This window comes from Symsagittifera roscoffensis, chromosome 5, assembly GCF_963678635.1.
Source record: "Symsagittifera roscoffensis chromosome 5, txSymRosc1.1, whole genome shotgun sequence".
Classification (NCBI taxonomy): domain Eukaryota; kingdom Metazoa; phylum Xenacoelomorpha; order Acoela; family Convolutidae; genus Symsagittifera; species Symsagittifera roscoffensis.
In genome coordinates this window covers 48,654,936-48,674,313 of record NC_087066.1, presented here as the reverse complement: position 1 = coordinate 48,674,313, position 19,378 = coordinate 48,654,936, and the positions used below count along the sequence as shown (strand labels likewise).

General features: G+C 34.4%; 1 protein-coding gene across 1 annotated transcript; it reads left to right on the top strand.

Moving 5' to 3' along the window:
* The first annotated feature begins 1,508 nt into the window (after window positions 1–1,508).
* On the top strand, window positions 1,509–5,865 carry LOC134845726 (smad nuclear interacting protein 1-like). The gene is made up of 4 exons (XM_063862784.1): window positions 1,509–1,995; window positions 2,098–2,636; window positions 3,657–3,904; window positions 5,657–5,865. Exons 2-4 carry the CDS (start codon window positions 2,106–2,108, stop codon window positions 5,757–5,759), a joined length of 882 nt encoding a protein of 293 aa, XP_063718854.1. The 5' UTR covers window positions 1,509–1,995; window positions 2,098–2,105; the 3' UTR covers window positions 5,760–5,865.
* The last annotated feature ends 13,513 nt before the right edge of the window (window positions 5,866–19,378 follow it).

The window sequence follows — 19,378 nt, the reverse complement described above, 5'->3', positions numbered from 1 at the left end:
TCGAATGGAGCCTGTCATGCTCAGTTTTCTCGCGACAACTGAAAACATCAAATCTAAACAGAACAACCGAATTACAATTGCGGGAAAGTTACCAAATAAATACAGTGGGAAATTGCTATTCGCAATTTCCATCGTAGAAAACTAGAGTAGAACTGCCCTATCTGATATAGGAGACCAAACAAATACAAGAGCAGAGCAAGAATCAACTGTACCAGTGTGAACCTTCAACGGAAAGGCAGACAAGTGAAGTCTCCCAATGGTCCAGATCCAAAACCACTTTCTTGAATTAAAACTTATTTCCCTTGATTGGAACTCATCGTTAGAAAACTTCTTGAGTTATATTCGATTATATTTATGCTAGAGTCATTAATTAGTTTAATTACTCTGTTTCTCAAGCGTGCTGCTATGTAATTACCAAATTTAGTTTTCTCGAGTGCATTTTATAATAAGTATGTTGAGGTGAGGCGAGTTTTAGGTTGATCCATCTGGAATGGATCAAAGGTCCACTGTCCAATAAAAAGTAACTTAACGGATTGTTCCGACCCTGTTTTTAACGGCGTTCGTGTATTTTGGGTATTTTGAGACCTAAGTATGGGGACGTTCTTATTTTCTAGAGTGGGGGTATTTTGGTAATGGCCTTTAAGCTGTAACGGGTTCTAGTCTCATGTCGCAAGCGAACCGAATTGGCTCCGACCGTTTTGAGGTGGAAAAACACAAGAGATAGTGTCCCGGACTCTTGAGCCAATGGTTATAGTGCCTATTCTTCTTAAGCCTCGTATGTGACCGAAGTAGGTGACTGTTACACAGTGAGGCCGCACCTAGAGTACGCAAACCACCTTACGAAAGATAAAATCCAAATCGAAAATGTGCAACGACGCGCAACGAGTAGCCCTAGTCATATGAAAATTTAGATAATCAAACAGACTAAATATTCTGAGCATCCCAACTCTTGAATACAGACGAAAGCGAGGAAGAATGATTGAAGCTTACAAAATGTTAATTGGAAATCAAGATGTATAGAGAAGTAAAAATTTCGGACAGACCGAATTAATTTAAAAAAGCAACTTCCTAGACATCAATGAAAATTAAAACTGAAATAAACATAACGTCGAAAGTTCAAAAAGCAGAGTTACGGGATCTACTTAACAGTCCCCTTTCAAGAAAGGGGAAGAGATCGTTAATAAGATCACTTGTAGCGAACTTTCGACCAATCAGAATGACGCAAAATTCGAATTTACATAAAATGCTCTAGTGCAAATTTACTGTTTTTATTTACAGGGATGGAGATTCTTCAGTAGATACAATAAGGGGAGGGGTTAAGTAGTTCCGAGTTTCGCTCAAAACCTATAACCACGGCGGGCAATTGCATCCGAAGCGTCGAAATGTTTTATAGTAAAAGCTGGATGTTCATTGCAGTATTTAAAAATTAGGCTATCATAATCATCGGATAATCGACTATCTCGCATTTTGAATTTGGCCTGACAAAAAATTCAAGGTTGTTCAGGTTGTGCATGCAAAAAAGGGTTGTGCATGCGAAAAAGCGTCGAAAAGCACTGATTGCCCATTTTAATTAATACTGTCTGTCCGAACTTTTTGCTACTAATTATAACAGCAACAGAAGGACTTTTCTCAATTAATGACTAGGGCACGCGGGGAAACCCGTACAAAATAATCACCAGAAAGACTAGGACCACTTCAAGAAACAACTTTTTCACCATAGCCACTATTAATGACTGGAATTCACAAACTATTATATCAAGCAACAGTGTTAACACATTTGATGAAAAATTGGATATTTTTTGGGCATCTGAAATGTAACACAGCGTCTATTGACTGAGGTTATGGAAGTCCAAGAAAGAACTGATCGTCAGAGGCCGAAATAAAGCCTACAGCTCAGAAAGTACCTGTGAACTGCTAATGTGTCTTTATTGGCTTGTGTCACTTAGCAATTATGTAGACTCACAATTGGCGTGCTTCACTTGAGAAAATTTGCAGGTTCAAAGTTTTACTCATTCAATTTTTTTATGATTATCTATGATTTTTAATTAATATGAATCTTTTTTTTGAAAAGTTCTTTTGTCAAGTTTCTGTTTGTAGATAGCGGCATGAAAATCAAAGAGGAGCCAGGTTCGCCTATCGAAGATCGGAAACACCGTAAACATCGGTATCAGCATGAGAAAATTAAAGATGATCCAGATATACCTCAGAAGAAACGAAAGCATAGCAGAACAAGAGAAAATTCTAACGATTCAGAGAAGCGAACCCAAACACATGAAAAGTATATCCGTAAGCGTCACAGGTATTCAAGATCTCACTCCAATTCACCCAGTCGGAAAAGTTCACATAGGAAAGTGAAACGCGAAAGATCGTTATCGGATGGTGAGATTGCTGAACCCGTTGCCAGTCGGTGGGGAACTGCATCAGTCGACGAGCCTATATATCGTAACGATACTGAGTTTTCACATGATCGACAAAATAATAACAATAAACCAGAGAAACCGAAAGAAAAGCCTAATTTGGGTCTATCTGGAGCATTGGCAAAGGAGACTAATATGTTTAGAGGTGTTTTAATTAATTACAGTGAGCCTCCTGAAGCGAAGCCTCCAAAGAAAAGATGGAGATTTTACCCTTTTAAAGTGAGCTATATAATGTTGCGGAGTCATGAGGCTTAAGTTACAAAAGGATTAACCGGAATGAAAGCTAGATGTTTGTAAAAGATGTCTAACCAGTACTTATTAATAAGCTAACGTTAGCAAGTCGATGAAAAACTTTATTATGTCATAGCAAAATGCGAAAAGTATTCAGCAAATAAGCAGCGCATTTAGATAAGCGTAAAGCGATTTTAAAAGGCGATGCCAATACTAGATTTTCGCGTGACCGGTTAGTTTTTTGCTCCTTGCGTAACTAAACAATTTGCCGGTTTAATGTTGCGGAGAATAATGATAGTCGGTTACTGTGCAAGTAGCAGAGAATGTCTTTAAAAAATACAAAAATGTTTTTCTAATTAGTCGTTTTTTCTGCATGTAGTAATAAAAAGATCTGAACGAAAAAATAGATTTTAGGCTTATTTGAGAGTCATAGTAATATAGGTCAATTGGAAAACAGTTTTTGCAGAAAAATGACTAGAAAAACGAAAAAAAAAAATTCTGAATATTTTGTTTGGAATTTTCAAATTTTTGATTCCCCAAAATTGACCTAAAAAAACTCCCAAAAACTACCTTTAATTGAGTAAAATTAAGTTTTCACGGCTTCTTAAATTAAACATTAATAAGCTATTGTAAGCCTGCACGGCTCATTTACTGGAAATAAGACCTAACTAATAGGCTCGAAACTAGACCAAAACGCAAAAATTTTAACACCGTGAAAAAAAATTTTGAAATTTTGAAATGTGCAAATCACGACTGAAAGGGTTTTAATATGATTTATCACTCAAACCTGTCCGATGATTATTTGTGGTGGCTGATTTTGCGTGGAAAACAAAAAGAAAAAACTAAAACCTACTCGAATACCAAGTTCCCCATTTTCAATGGTCGGAACAGTAAATGCTAAAATTTGTTTCATTTTTACCCGGTATATTTTCGCTTGTATGTGAAATTCAGAATGAGTAATTCAGAATTAGTCATACTTTCTGGAAAGTTAATTGGTTTTCTTTACAGGGAACAGAAGAGTTTAAACCCCTCTACCTGCACAGACAAAGTGCCTACCTGATTGGCCGAGACCGACACATTTGCGACTTGCCTCTGCTTCATCCATCAATATCGAAACAACATGCAGTACTCCAGTACAGATCAGTGCCCTACACGAAACCAGACGGATCCCAGAGTAGAGCTATCAGACCATATATCATAGATCTAAATTCGCCAAATGGCACGTTTTTGAATGGAGTTCAAATTGAACCTCAAAGGTGAGTTTTTTTATTAAGCGTAGATGAACGTAGTTCAGACTCTTATATAGGCCGCGATGAAAAAAAATCATCGCGATCTATTTGGTTTTTTTTCAGGAAAAGTCTTAAAAATTGTTCAAGCTCAAGTTTACTTTTTCGCGGTTTGACTTCTAGTTAGGAAAAATAAAATTTTGACATATTGATTAGTTTTTCAAGCTGGGTTATTGTTATCAAAAAAGTGTTAATCATAAATTGTTTCAGAAATTCAAAGAGTTTTAAGGTCATCTATGTTTTCCCTGATTTTTCAAATATTAAATCCGTATTTTTTTCTGTTTACTTGCGTTCATTGACTTTTTTCCATTGTCTGATGTTTATATTTGCTTTTTATATGCGAAGTGCAATTTCGCGTTTTTTTTCAATTAAATTAAAATCTTTCTGAAACATTTCATGAAGATTAAAATAATTTATCCACAAGAGAAAGGAGCGACATACGAGCTACTCAGCTGTTAACTGAGAACCGCTGTTGTACCCCTGGTTCCGATATACATGCATTTTTTGGCTATTTTTCTAGTACTGGGTAGCGTTGCCCCACCCTCAAGCGCGGAGCATGGGGAACATCCGACCTTTCGAATGAAAGGGGGAGACGTAACCACTTCACAACCGCTCGCCAAGCTGGCTAAGCTAGTGTTAATTTACAATGCTATTTCTTTACTCCGACGCACGAAAACTATTTTACTTTCTGCAAAAGAACAGGGCTATGATGTGTTTATTGTTAAGACTCAATGACCGCAGTGAAGACTCTTATATAGGTCGTGATGAATATTTTGGTTTTTGGGAAATAAATTTTTTAAATATTTGCTAACGCTCAAATTTGATTTATCGCGGTTATGCTGTTTTCATTAGGAATCGATGCATGTAGTTCAGACTCCTAGAAAAGTCGTGATGATTGTTTTTTCGTTTTTTTTCCAGGAAAAGTCAAAATGGTTTTCATTTATATAAGTCTTGATGATTTTATTTGTTTTTCTTCACGAAAATCTTAAAATTGTTCAGGCTCAAATTAAATTTATTGTGGTTTGACTTGATTTCTGTGATGTTCATTTTATTTATTTTGGTAAAAGGCAAGCAAGCGCAACTATCGAACAGCAAAAGTGTAAAGGCTATGAAAAACGTGATCAAATTCTATCTTCGAAAGTGGAGTTTAATTTTCAGGTTTCCCAGCGAAGTAAAAATGTTACTTATTGAGCCAATTTTCTCAAGTTGGCTTAATTAAAACAAAAAAGCACTTGTCATAAATTGTTCTAGAAACTCACAGAGCTTTAAGGGCCTTTGTTTTTTTGTTTGAACTTCGAAAGTTGAGATAATTTCAAAAACAAGTCAGTATTTTTTTTCTGTTTACTTGCGTTCAGTCACTTTTAAAATTGTCTGTAGACAATTCTTTTGGTAGCGTTTTCAATAAACAACCAAAAATGAAATAGCTTGTTTGCTATGTGATTTGGTGGATAGTTAAGCGACAATAGCAAAGAGTCTAGATGAAATTATTCAACCATTATCGAAATAGGTCATCGTTTGTGAGCCTGTATTTTTTATGCACTAGTTCATTTTTTATCGAGCATTAATTGTTTCGATTTGAAATATTGATAGATGTGGTATCTAATCAAATTGATGAATTCGTTTCTAAAAGTACTGCTCTGAAGTTTTGTAGGTACCTATCTAAATGTACTGAAGGGGGAACGTTACAATTTTTTTTATCTTCCGACTGCTGTGTTGTTTTAGGTACTTCGAGCTGAAAGAAAAAGACGTTGTCAAGTTTGCTTTTAGCAGCAGGGATTACGTTCTACTCCACGAAAAGTCCAAAGACGACGAAGATGACGAATAATTAGACATTTTTGTACCAATATAGACAAGAGAAAATTGCAAACTGGACTTTAAACAATGTCTTGTAGCTGAATTAGTTGAAAACTGAATACATTTTTTGAATTTTTTTTTTGAAAATAGACGGATGGGTTCGTGTGAATATAGTGGGTAAGACTAAAAGCTTAGCAGTGTGGAAATGAAAGAAAAAAACGTTCCAATATTCTTGTGCGGTGAAGAATAAGTGGCTCCAAGATCCGCTCAAAGCTTTTCCTTTGAGTTGTGAATTACCCGTGCGATAGGCATTGCAATCGGGTACTAGACTTTTCCCCCAGATATAACTTTGTTCAGAGAATAGTCAAAGTTAAAAATGGCAAATGTAAGCGCAGTTCATAATGTTCATCAGATTTCTTACTGTTCCCGGGTTAGCGAGTACGCCTGGGACGGCAAAGGTCCTGGCTGGGTTCGAATCTGATAGGACCTGTTTGTTTTTTAAACAGGAAATGGTCCGTTTCAAAAAAGATTGCCGGCTGATTATTTGTCTGCTTATGTTTTGTTGGCTTAGTTGCCACATCTTAGAAATTTTCGCTATTCGCAATTAACATTGTAGTTGCTTTAAGTGTTCTGATTTATTTCTGCTGTTAGAAATTTCACTAACCATGACTTTATATCTATTTTTTTTGCTTAAAAACTTTATTATGCTCGAATGATTTCGACTTATATTTTATCGACTGACTGATCTGGCTTGAGTGGTTTTGAGGGAAAAAGATTTTTATTGCTTGCCTCTCTGGATTGCACAAAATGCTAAAATTCTTAATAGAAATTATAGTTCAAACTTTTGATGACAAGCTTTTTTCAGCTCTTTTTTTTCGGTTTGATAGGTTTCGGCTTATAATACATTGGCTTAATGGGCTCATATTGCGTCTTTTGACGAGCGGAAAAAGTCCCCGTGGCGTGTTTGTGTTTCGAGGGCGAGGGGGACTTAATAAGTTGAATTAGTCTTAACTTTTTTGATTATCTTTTCGGTTTTTTTTATATTTTGGGTTTAGAAGTTTTTGCCTGTAAAATATCGGCTTGGTGGCTTCAATTTGTTTCATATGACGGTTAAATAGTTTTTTAAAGGAGGAATGGGCATATTAGTTTTGAGGTGGAAAAGGACTTTTGATAATTCTGAAAACTTGTTGAATTTTTTTTTCGGTAAAAGGGTTTCTGCTGAGATTTTTCCGGCTCTGTAACCGCTTGCTTAGCTTATTTTGATGTTAATTTCCTATTCGTTTGTCTGGGCCTCTTTGTTTTAAAACTAGCCTTAATCATTCTGATCGATCTGGACCGGTTTTCTTCAATCGTATCGCTTCACCTTACCTTCGCCTCTGTTTAAGATTACCACTGCAATGAAAACATAAGTGTTTTTGTAAGTTAATTAATTACACTTGTGCGAGCAAGTATTTTGTAATTGGGAACAAGTTTTTTTCCCGTGAACAATTTTTTTTTACTTGTATTTGAAATTGATGTTGCTTCATTATAACACAAGCGATCAGCGTAGTGCGATATTACGAAGACCATTTTTTGTAACCCGGTTAGTGCGTGGGCTCATAACCTCTAGGTAGCAGATTGAATCCTAGAATAGCTGAAATTTAATAATTTCGAGGCTTATTTCTTATTCTTCGTATTGCACTTCATAGAGCTGCTTTTTGTCGTGTTTTCCCTAGTATTTGCGAAGCGAAGCTTAGGTTGTATGTCGAACCTTAGCAACTTTTAGTTATAGGTTGCGTTTCTCGTCTGTTTCTTTTTCTGAGGTTGAATTCATATTTCCTAAAAAAAATGTGTTGACTTTTTTGAAGTTTCTTGAATGACAACATTTTTGATACCATTTTTTGGTTTCAGTATAATTGATGTCTAACGACGTTTTGTTGGCTTAGTAAACATCTGCAAATTACTGAAAGCTTGTTTAATGCTAGTGGTTATATTTTTTGTCTGTTTTTCTGCGATTGATTGTTTCGTATTTCCAACAGAGTTGGTGGCTTTTTCAAGCTTTTTTTCGATTTATTTTTTTCCATCTCACAGACTATTTGGTAGCTTCTAAAATTGCGCTTTCATTCTGCCGCAAGTGATTCGAAGCTCCGCCTCGCGTCTTTGTTAAGTCTTGCGTTTCTAACAATATTACTTTTGTGAAACCCAAGTTTTTCATTGGATATTCTGTTTGGATATCCTTAAGTCAATTGGATATTCTTCAGTTCTACATAAAAAACTACGCATCCACGCTCAAAAAAATCCTTGTGTTCAATAATGAAGAGTTTAAATATAGATGAGCGTAGTAACGCAGGGACCAAACGGTTTTGCTAGCAGCAGGTTTCGGTTTATAGAGCAATAGATGGAGCAGATTTTCAATCATACGAGAAAATTTTTTCTATCTTTTCTCAAAGATTTGATATATTATGATTAATGCTAAAGTTTAGTGATTGTTGCATATGCTTTTTTCAAATAAGTTTTAAAACTGAGATCTCCTCCCCCCTCCCGTTTGCAAAAGGGGAGAGATTAGTTACTAGGTATGCTTAAAAACTATTGCAAATATGCTTAAACATTGAAATAGTTCATTGTAGGGCGCCAATTCTTTACTAGATTTCAAAAAAGCAAAAGTTCAAGAGATCCGAAAAAAGACTACACCCAAGTTTTGAATTTCACTTAATCAATTTTGGTTTTCTTCAAAGAAATTCACTAGATTATTATGATCCTTGCGATAAGCAAGGGTATTGCAACCGGGTACTAGACTTTTTTTCCAGTAAACAACTTTGTCCACTGCAGACATCTGTAAGTCTGGACTCATCTCTACCTTGTTTCATGATATATTCAGTTCTCTTAGCGTTCTCGGTCAGCTTCGTCTGGAGGTAACGACTATGCCTGGGACAAGAAAGGTCCGTGGTTCGAATCTGGAAAGGAACTGGAAATATATTTTAATTGGTTATGCATATTTTCCTCAGCGTGGTTTTTTCTAATCTTTAATTTACAACTACAATTTGTATGTTACTCACCTTGACTTCGTATTTCCTTCTTTGTTTTTTTGTTTCGCTAAAACAAATTCCTCGGCCGAAATTATTTCGGCCTTATTTTTATCGCTCAATGACCTAATTTTGGGCCGTTTCAAGTAAACACAATTTGGCACTCCCCTCCGGATTTTTTTCAATTTGATTGTACAATTTGGTTGTATAAAAAGCGATTTTTTTCTTTAAAAAAATATGAAAATTCTACTTTTAAAGATTTTTGAAAAGTTTTCCCTTTTATTATCCATTTTTTTTGTATTGTGATTTTAGCCTGAAAATTATGAAATGTTTTTTTTTAATTAATGAATAATTGATGTTTCTTATCAGTGCATTTTGTGCTCGTGTCAATTTTTGATTTTGAACCAATTTTGCGATTCCTCTTCATGGATCAGCTAGAATGTAATCGGATTACTAGACAAACTTTGAAAGTACTATTACTATGTTTCTTTTTTCCCAAAGGTTTTGGCTGCTTTCTAAGATTATAAACTGGATGATTTTTTTCGCGATTTGGATAATTTACTGCTAAGTTTTGATAATCAAAGTAGCACTGGGCTATAAGCGCGAATAAAAATTTAAAAATGTTCAAACGGTCAAATTAAAAAAAAAGAATTATTGGTGCAAAAAGTCGGTTTTATTGTGTTTCTTAAGGTTTATTTGCGCTTTTTGAGCAGTTAAAATTTCTGCGAAACTCTATTCTAGTTAATTATTGTTTTTCATTCGGCATTTACTTCTCTAGCCGTACTGGTTCAGCCAATGAGGAAATTATTAAATATTTTCAAGATTGAAAATTGCTCTATCAAATGTTTTTGTATTTTCAGATTTTCTCGTTTTTCAATTAACGGCAAATGAAAAAGTTTCGATTAACGAATCAAAATTTTTTTTGAAATTTTCAATTTGTCTTTCAGTTCCCAACTTAAACATACGAAAACAATGAACATAGACAGCAATCGATTTTGTCTTCAATTGCCATTTTTTTGAAATTCTTATTTCGTCTAGTTGCAGAATCCACTATTTCGGCTTTTCGTAAATGAGTCCTTTCTTTGGCACTAGGTTTTTAAATGGGAATTTATGAGTCTTTAGTAATTGTGAAAAGGGCGGGATCGTGCCCACTTTTTATATGTTCTGGATTTGCGTTGCAATTTTCAAAACAGTCATTTCTTACACCTGAAAATTGACGTATACTATTGTATCACAAATGAGACGAGACTACGCATCGCCTCTGTTTAATTTAAATCATCTGATAGCAAAACTTCTGGAATAAAACATTATCATTCTCTTACTAAGTTTGTATTGGTGCTATTTAAATATCTCTGTTTTGGTCAAACCTGGATTTTGAATTCTTTTTGAGCTTTGGATTAACCGAATCGTTACAACTGATATCATTTGTGCTGCTAACGTGATCAATTTCTTCAAATTGAAATTTTTCTACTGGCTTTTAATACTAATAAACACCAATAAAGGCTATATAGTGGACTCTCAATATGTTGAATTTTTTTTTTCAAGTTTCTATGGTATGACAACAACTTTGTTTGCCATTTTTTGATTTTAGATTTATTGATAACTATCTACGCGTTGTTGTCTAAGTGAGCACTCGGAATAACTCAAAGCTTGTTTAATGCCAGTGGTTGTACTTTTTGGCTGTTTTTCTGCGATTGAATAATTCCTAATTCCAAAAATAGTTTTTCTTTTCAAGTTTTGTTTTCCTTTATTTTTTTGATCTCATTGCATATTTGATAGCTTGCAATGCTACGCTTTCGTTGTATCGCTTGAGATGCGAAGCTCCGCCTTGCTTCTTTGTAGATTTTTACATTTCGAACAGTTCTACAATTTGAAGACTCAAATTTTTTTCATTCTATTGGTTATTGGATACTTTTAAGTTCTACATTAACAATTACGTTCATCCACTCTTAAAACTCGTCCTGTGGGCAGTAACGGAAAGTTTTAAGTATAGATGAACACAACAAAGCAGGGCCTAAACGGTTTTTCTGGGAGCAGGCTTTGGCTTATAGAGCAAAATATTTTATCCAGCAGTAGAATGAGCAGATTTTCAATCAAACGAGAGAGTTTTTCAATTTTTCCGCAAATACTTGAAACATTATTTTGAAAGCTAAATTTAGCTGATCGTTGTATGTGGTTTTAATTCAAAATAAAATATTTAAAAAAGTTCCAACCATAAGGGAAAAAGTATCAATTTTTTGGAATAGTTCATGAGATCCAAAATATGACCAAAGTTTTATATCAGTTTAGTGCAATAAAAAACTTGCCATGCCTTATCAAACTAAAAGATTCTAAGATTTTTTTTGGTTTGATATTTTCAATACTTAAATGAAATACAGTGCTGATTTAAATTAACCGGACAAAACGCGTTAAACTTGAAATTTAAAACGCATTTTTCTCAAATTTGGGTTGAATTTAGGTGAAAACTTATGAAGACAAAACTTGCTTAAAATTTTAGCAAAACTAATATAGTGCAATTTGTTTTGCAAAATTCGGGTCCAAAATATTAGCTTAAAAATGGGTCATTTTGTCTTTTCTTAGTTAATCAAAAATGACGCCGAAAATAACGAGTCGATCACAGACATAATTATATCAAAGTGAGCACCTTACGTATCACAACAAACTTTAAGCAGGGTATATTCTCCAAAAAATATTTGCAAACCGTTTAAAAATTGTTTTTAATTAAAAAGTTGGTATTTTATATAGTAAAAACGACCTTTTTTGTCTATCAAACAAAAATAAAATTAACTTATACAATATTTTGGAGATTATACCCTTCTTAAAGTTTGTTGTGCTACGTGAGGGGCTCACTTTGATATAATTATGTCTGTGATCGACTCGTTATTTTCGGCGTAATTTTTGATTCACTAAGAAAAGCCAAAATGACCCATTTTTGGGGTAAAATTTTAGACCCAAAGTTTGCAAAACAAATTACACCATAATAATTCTGCTAAAATTTTAAGCAAGTTTTGTCTTCTTAAGTTTTCACCTAAACTCAGCCCAATTTGAAACAACGCGTTTTAAATTTCAAGTTTAACGCGTTTTGTCCGGTTAATTTAAATCAGCACTGTAGCTTTGTCCTAATTTTTTTTGTTAAATTGTACTTTAAAAAAAAAGTTTCGAGTCTTTGAACACACAAATTTAGTTAAATGTTGTTTTTTTTTAGCGCCAGGGCCTTGATTTTTACCTGCTGAATTATTTTCCCAGCAATTTATCCGCTACCTTGGAAGCCGTTTTTTGCAATCAACCTCGCTGTCATTAAAATTGATTAGCAAAATTAATGGGACCAGATTCCCTTGAGGCAGACACTTTTTTTTCGAAATATGAATCTCAACAATATTTTTGTCATGTCACGCTTGTTGCTTTTGTCATGAGTAAGGACATTAAGTGGCTTTAGAAAGTACTCGATGACAAAATTGTGAGTTTTTGATATGCCCGAAAGTCCTGAAAAATTGTTCGTGATTTGTTTGAGCAGAGGATTTTTTTGCAATGTTTTTGTTCAGTTGTTTTATATTCGACAAAAAATTATCACGATTGCGTTTTTTTAGGGAATTTTTGTCGAATTTTGTCTCCAAATGTAAAAAAAATTTGCTCCAAGTATCATTTTTAAACTATATTTTTCACTACTTCAAGATGTGCAATCGAAGGCTTTATTAAACAGATTCGATAAAATGATGTCAAATTGAAACATAAAATTTGTTTTTGCCATATTTTTGTTTTTAAGAACTTGACTTCATTATCGATCATCAAGGAGATGCAATAATTCATTAGGACCTGCACATTTTGGACATGAAATTATTTTTCTTTCATTTTCCCGGTTGAATCTTTTTCTCCGTTTGATTTTGAAATTTTTACTGCAATTACAATATTTCAATTAATACTTAATAATTTTTACTTAATACAGACTCTCGCCAATCGGTGTTAGATAACAGAATTTCTATTTTTCATGTTTTGTTCTGATTTTTAAATTTTCGGCATTCATTTTGAGAGTGCATGGTCTTATGCAGCATCTTCTAATGGAAAATTATATAATTTTGATTGAATTTTTTCGGATTATCTTCGAGTTTGATTTGTTGGCTATTTGTGCAATCATTCAAAAATCTGTCGGCTCAGTTATTTTATAAATCCAGGTTCTATAAAATCTCCGGCTATCTGGCCCTGAAGGTAAACTCAAAAAAAAAGGCTTGAGACAAAAAAAAAGGCTCGAATTGCAATCAGGCCAGGAACTACATTTTTTCAAAACTGAAAAAAAATGTTGCTTATTGTTCGTTTGTTGGAGTGTTATTTGGCGTGTTTGGTACAACGTGGTTTTTCTTTGATTTGATCTATTTTAAGTATAATTTTCCTTGCGAAAAGCAAGCGTTATCAAATCGGCATGAAGGCTTTTCGAATCATGAACTTGTTTTTACAAAAGTTCTTGAATCATTTGCTAGCATGATTTACAACAGTTTCTTTTTGTTTAGCTTCTACGGCACATTTAGTCGAGTGGTAACAACCACTTAGTTAACAAATCAGGGACTGTTCTATTGCTGCAAGCAATTTCACTGTTATTGAGAATTTTTTTATTTGTTTCCAAGAAAATCTAATATCTGACTTCGTAATTTTTTTATTCATAACTTTATTTTCAGTTTCTATTAGATCGTAGTTGTGACCTAACTTTGCGTTGCTTGCAAACAAAAGAGCCTTGTATTTTTTTGGGTTTCCGGGCTCGGTGCGGGAGGTGTCGTGAAGTTTTAGAACAGCAAAGTTTATGATTAAGAGTTGATGCGACAAAAAAATTGGCTAAACAGTCGTTTACTTGAATAGTGTCGACATTGTTGCCGCTCAATAAATTTTGCTGAATATTTTTAATGCTGTTGCTCAAGTGAGGGTTGGTTGGGGTCGTAACATTTTTGAATTCCAATTTTTTTCAGCACAAAGATTTTCATGACAACAATTTGGTGTTCAGCTCAAGCAGCGTCCTAGTGTTTTTGGCTTGTTCGTTCTAATTTGAGGTTGATGATTGTATTCTTGGACGGTTGGGCTTTCCTAATCTAGCATTTTAAGCTAAAAATTGTTTAACGATTAAATTGAATCGTTCATGCTGCTATCAATTGTGCTGCTGCATTGTGCTCTTCTTGAAATTTTAAATTCATCTTCGAGCTTTTATTTCCAGTTTATATTGATGAAGAGTATATATAGACTTCTAAACGTTTTGGCTTCATAATTGCCGAATTAAGCCTTGTAGGCTTTCCACTTTGTTATTTTTTTTTATTTTAATGCATTTTCTTTTGCGAAACAACTTATAAAAGAACATTTTCAGACTAGATTCTTGTTTGATTTTTTGGCTTTCTTGGTATTCGGCTAACAATCTGTCAGCTAAGTTCCTTTATAAGTTCAAGTTCTATAACTTTTCTGGCATTCTCGGCCTTGCGGTTAAGTTTATGCCCGGGACAATAACCGACTTAAGTTGGTTATCGCCAGGCCAGGATTTTTTAAATTCAAACTGAAAAACGTCAATCTACCGTTTTTTGGATTAATTTATCTTGGCTTACATGACCGGAAGCAGATGTTATCAAATCGAAACATAGAATTTTCAGATTCACAACTTCAGTTACAAATTACTTGAATCATTTGATAGCGTGATGTGAAACAAAGTTCATTTTTTTTAGCTTCTCGGGCACTTAAATTCTGATTGTAATGACCACATTTGGGATGGATCGCAGAGGTCCTCAGGAGATAGGCCAATACTTATCATCTGGTCGACAATTTTCAATTTTTTTGTGGCTATTGTTTACATTTCGTCTGCTAGCTTGAAATGCTCATTTTTGTGGTTTTTTATGGTGGTTTCAAGTTGTGCAAAGCTCCGTTTTGGCTCTGTGTTAGAAATCAATCTGATGTACACCGTGTAAGCTTTCAATTTATCGCCCTTGACTCATTATAACTTTTTTTAAAAAAACTTTTTCGTCGTTTCTTATTTGCTTATTTTCTTTCCAAGTATTTGTCAGCTTATTTTCCGCTCAATAAGATTTACTGACTGCGTTTATTTAATGATGGCGTCCATGTGGGATTGATCGCGGTCGTAAAAAATATATTCAAAAGTTAAGCTCAAAATATTTCTTGACAACAATTTGGTTTTCGGCTCAGAGGGCGTCGTCTAGCTTAGTGTTTTTTGGCTTGGTTGCAGCCAAATTTTTTTAATTGCTATTTTAACGCAGATCATTGTATTTCTCGACATTTGTGTCTTCCTCAATTCGAAAATGTTCCGAGTGAAATTAATATAGATGAATTTTTCCACGTTTTTAGACAAATCTTTTCAATATACGTAATGGCTTCCTTCTCCTTTTCTGTCCACTAACTTACAATGCCTTGTTTTTGTGGTATCGCTAGTTCTGCCTCTCCCCTTTGCCACGGTCTCAAATTATTTGTACTCTAATAATAAAATTCTTTGAGATGTGCCTCAAAAAACAGGATTCACAATCAGCAGTAATTCTCATACATTGTCCAGCTTAAACCTCATGACAAAATTTTTAGTTCTTGTTCCGAATATTTTAAAAATTAGGAGGAACTTTGTATTCGGGTGTTTTAGTTTTTTTTAATTTTAGTTTCCATGCAAAATCCGGAAATCAGGTACCACAAATAGTCATCGGAATGAGTAGAGTGATATACCAAACTTCAGTCGTGATTCAAACTACATTAAACAATTTTCAAAAGTTTTCTCAGTATCGACAAAAACTGGTTTGAAATTTTTTTCTATTTCGAGCGAATGACGCGAGCGAGCAGGCACACAACAGCTTTTCTGTGCTTAGTTAAGGCCCCGAAAACTTATTTTGAAGCAAGTAAAAATTTTTAGTGCCTTTTTGGGAACCAAAAAGTTCAAAGTCAAAATTTTTTGTCAATTTTTTTCTGTCAAAACTTTTCTGTTTAGTCATTTGTGGGGAAGAAGTTTGTAGTCGGGTGTGTTTTAGTGTTTTCTTTTTTTTTTGGTTTTCCACGTAAAATCAGATACCACAAATAATTATCGGAGAGTGTCGAGTTATATAACCTATTACAGCCCTTTCAGTGTGATTTGAACGACATTAAATAATTTTGAAAAAATTTTCTGTGTTGAGAAAAAATTGTAGTTTTACTCGACTACAATAGTTTTTGGAGTTTGTTTGCGCCGTTTTGGGAACCAAAAATTTTCAAATTGTTTTTCAAAATTCGAAATTTCTGCAAATAAATTTGAGAAACCTTTTTAATTTTTTTTGTTCTTAACAATTTTTTTCCCTTTTATATTTATGTTTCTACAAAACAGTTTTTACAATTCGCCTATTTTATCCTGACTCTCGTCACTTTTAAATGAAACTCAAAACTTTTGATACGTACTTTTTTTTCCTATTTCGCGACACTAATTGTACTGATGTGAACAAAGTTTGTTCCTAGACTATTTTTTGACAGAAAGCAACTCTCGCCAATTTTACCTGATAATTAATTGTAGTGTTTAAAGTCATGATTTTCTGGTAGAACCTTTAAGCGTTGCAGCACACTCTGCTTTTAGTACAAAATCATTTCTGCAGTCCTTAGTAGATTGCCAGAAGCTGCACATTCCAAATTACTACAAAGTCTGAGCTTAACAATGAATTCTTCTGATCAATAAAATTGAAAACTGGTTGAATTCATTTTGAATTTAGAAACAAGAAATAAAACACAATCATTATCATTATTACATTTGTTTTCCAGTATGAAACATTAAAAATTGAGTAACTTCACAGTATGAAATATCAATTTACTGGAATCGATATCAAAAAAGCTATAAACATGCCATCGACGTTTTCAAATTACTGTTTAATGACAAAGAAAATTTACATCAAAAAGCAACCAAATATATTTACATATATTTGAGACCTAAAACTTGTTCTTTAGAAACCCAATTAAAAATAAGGACCCAATTATCATACCTGTACCGTTTTAGATCCGCAAACTACAAATACTAATGGTTCTAGTCTTCAATGAACGCAGCAGAGTGTTTATGATAGGGCGGTAAGTTCCATCAAGACCAATTTTGGTGATCGAAATGACATTTTTTGACAAAGTTTTTTTTTGTTAACCAGCGACAATATGTATTACTTGAAATCAAACTCACAAAAATTTCATTTCGCCCAAAGTCTGGTTTATATTGATAGTTTTCATGAGTTTATTTACATTTTTGGACTCAAAATTGTGTTTACAAGGACAATTTTTTGACTTAAGTAGTATAGTAAAAGTGGCTAGGAAAATGACCATTTTTAACCCCCCTTTTTTCGGTGTGCCGTTGCACTGACCACTTTTAACCCACAAAGGGTTAAAGCTCCTACTTTTTCAGGCACACCGTTTTTAAGGGGTGTATAATTTGGTAATTTTCCAGGCGGAATGGGAATGGAATTAAGTTTTGGTTGGTGCATGTTTTCCATTGACTTTGAAAGTTCAAATTTTACTGCGCGCGTTATATTGTGGATTTTTTTGTAATTTTTATCATCACGTGTGGAATAAATGTAAATTCTGTGATATTGGTAAATTATATTGTTGTTTTGAATGCCCTCCTCACGGTTAGAGTTGATTATTTTCATTTTCGGTCAAAATAACAATTTTGAAAAGCTTTATTTCCCGAATGAAAAGTACTATGAAGCTTATCATTTACATTTATAATCAGAACTTAGTCAGAATTGCCTAATATATTAACACGTCGATTCAAGCATCGCCGTTTATGTGGTCTAATTTCTTCCGGCTCGTTTTCTTCTCGAGCCTCAATATCCAAATAGGGGCAGTTGTACGCTGCTATTTCTGTCTTACTTTGCTCACTTAGTTGGTCGAAAAATACCAAATCCTGTTCTAGCCCTTGAACAGTGTATGTGGGTTGATTTAACCCCATATCTGGCGGTGTCAAAAGATCCGCGTTATATCCCCCCAGCGCTTCTATAGCTTCAGCCAAATCCTCCCTTCCGTTATCGGCGGGAGTGGCGACCACTTCTACGTCGTATTCGCCCCAGTCCATGGTGCGCCAAGTTTCTCTTATGAACATATCCTCACGCAAACGTTTATGTCCGAAAGGACTAGTAGTTACTCTGTCTGCATGTATATAGCGCTAATTGTCAAATGCGCTCAGGGAAATTTTGTTCGTTATTATGGTTTGTAAATTGTGATTACGAAGAATTTATCCGCGCATTTTCTGACCGGACCAGCGAACAGTAAGTCAAAGTTTGTTTGTATTGATTATGGATTAGCTCCTTTTTCGCATATGTAGAAACGCCTTTGGCGCTTTCTTGTCCATGTCTAAAACGAAAAGACAATCGATTTACTTCAAACTTTTAGCAATTTTTTTTCCGTTTTCCACATATCCAAATACCTCCCTCCCCCGTTGCCCCTCACCACGTAATCTTATAATTTGTTTTTGTTGCCCTTTTCTAAAATGGTAATCGCAAACTAAAAGAAAAAAGAAACTTACTGGAAGAAATAATGCTGTACTGTTTGAGCTTTAGTCCGACGTAATCCTGTATAATCTCGCCAGCAAAATTGTCCTTGAATTTGAGGGTAACCCGCAAATTCTCGTTGGTGTAGAGGGGGTGGGTGGCTGGTAGATTTGAAAATTCAAAATGGTTTCACAGTTCATGGTTTTTCTCGTTTTCATTGTAGAGGTCTTTGCTGCGGATTTTATACAGGAACGAATTAGTGTCCGAATAAAAAAGAGTTGCGTCGAAATTTTTTCTGATTATGTTATAATGGAACTGGAAGATTTAATGTTTTGCCAAATCTAGTATTGTTGCCCCAACAATTTTGGGCTTATCCCATTTAGTCTTCACAGGTTTTGAGGTTACAGATACCAACTGTTGGTCGATAATTTTTGAACTGCTAAATATTTTTTTCCTTGATAATTTTTGCAGTTCTTCGGCATTGCGACCATTATCCAAAATTAGTCGATTCCTTTTTGATTCGCCGAAATTTCCAAACGCACTTTTTATAATTTGCTTTAAAAAATCTTGTTCAAACTTGGTAGTAGCTTTTTTTCGGAGCGCATCGTTCAACTGAACATATGGTGCAATAAATTTTTCTTATTCAAACTGCAGTACTCGTTTTACTTTTTCAATTTTCAAACCAAGTTTGACATAGAGCTGAAGTGTTAGGTAGTGTACTGTATAGTTTTTTTTGGAAAGAAGTTTTGTATGAGCTTTGGCGTGGCGCCCACTTTATCGGAAAGGTTCAATTTTTCAACATGTCCAATTGAAGCTCACTGAGCCACATTTTGGACACAATTTCTTCTGTTGGGGCGAGTGGGTAATCCGAATGAGCATCGTGCAAGTGATCGGGGTATAAAAGATCAACGTCCAAATTATATCCAAATTTCGTTGTTGTCTGACTGAATCGTATCCGGCGCTGGAGCGCACTGACATTCAAGACCATACTTGCCTTGATAGTTCACCGAGAAAAATCCTGTTTGACTACGATTGCCACTCGATTCCCTTCTACAAAAATTAGGAAGAATCCTTTAGAGATTTAGCAGAGCAAGAATCCTACTGGAAAATTGAGTCGATTGAATCACAAGATTCAACAGAAACAGATGAGGACCAGCAGACGCTCAAAACACCAGTGAAACCGGATATTTTTTTAATCACTC

Excerpts from the sequence above, each read along its gene's own strand:
- LOC134845726 (XM_063862784.1), top strand. The coding sequence starts at position 2,106 with ATGAAAATCAAAGAGGAGCCAGGTTCGCCTATCGAAGATCGGAAACAC. Across the intron at positions 2,637-3,656 it reads GGAGATTTTACCCTTTTAAA|GGAACAGAAGAGTTTAAACC; the intron begins GTGAGCTATATA and ends TTTTCTTTACAG. Across the intron at positions 3,905-5,656 it reads GTTCAAATTGAACCTCAAAG|GTACTTCGAGCTGAAAGAAA; the intron begins GTGAGTTTTTTT and ends GTGTTGTTTTAG.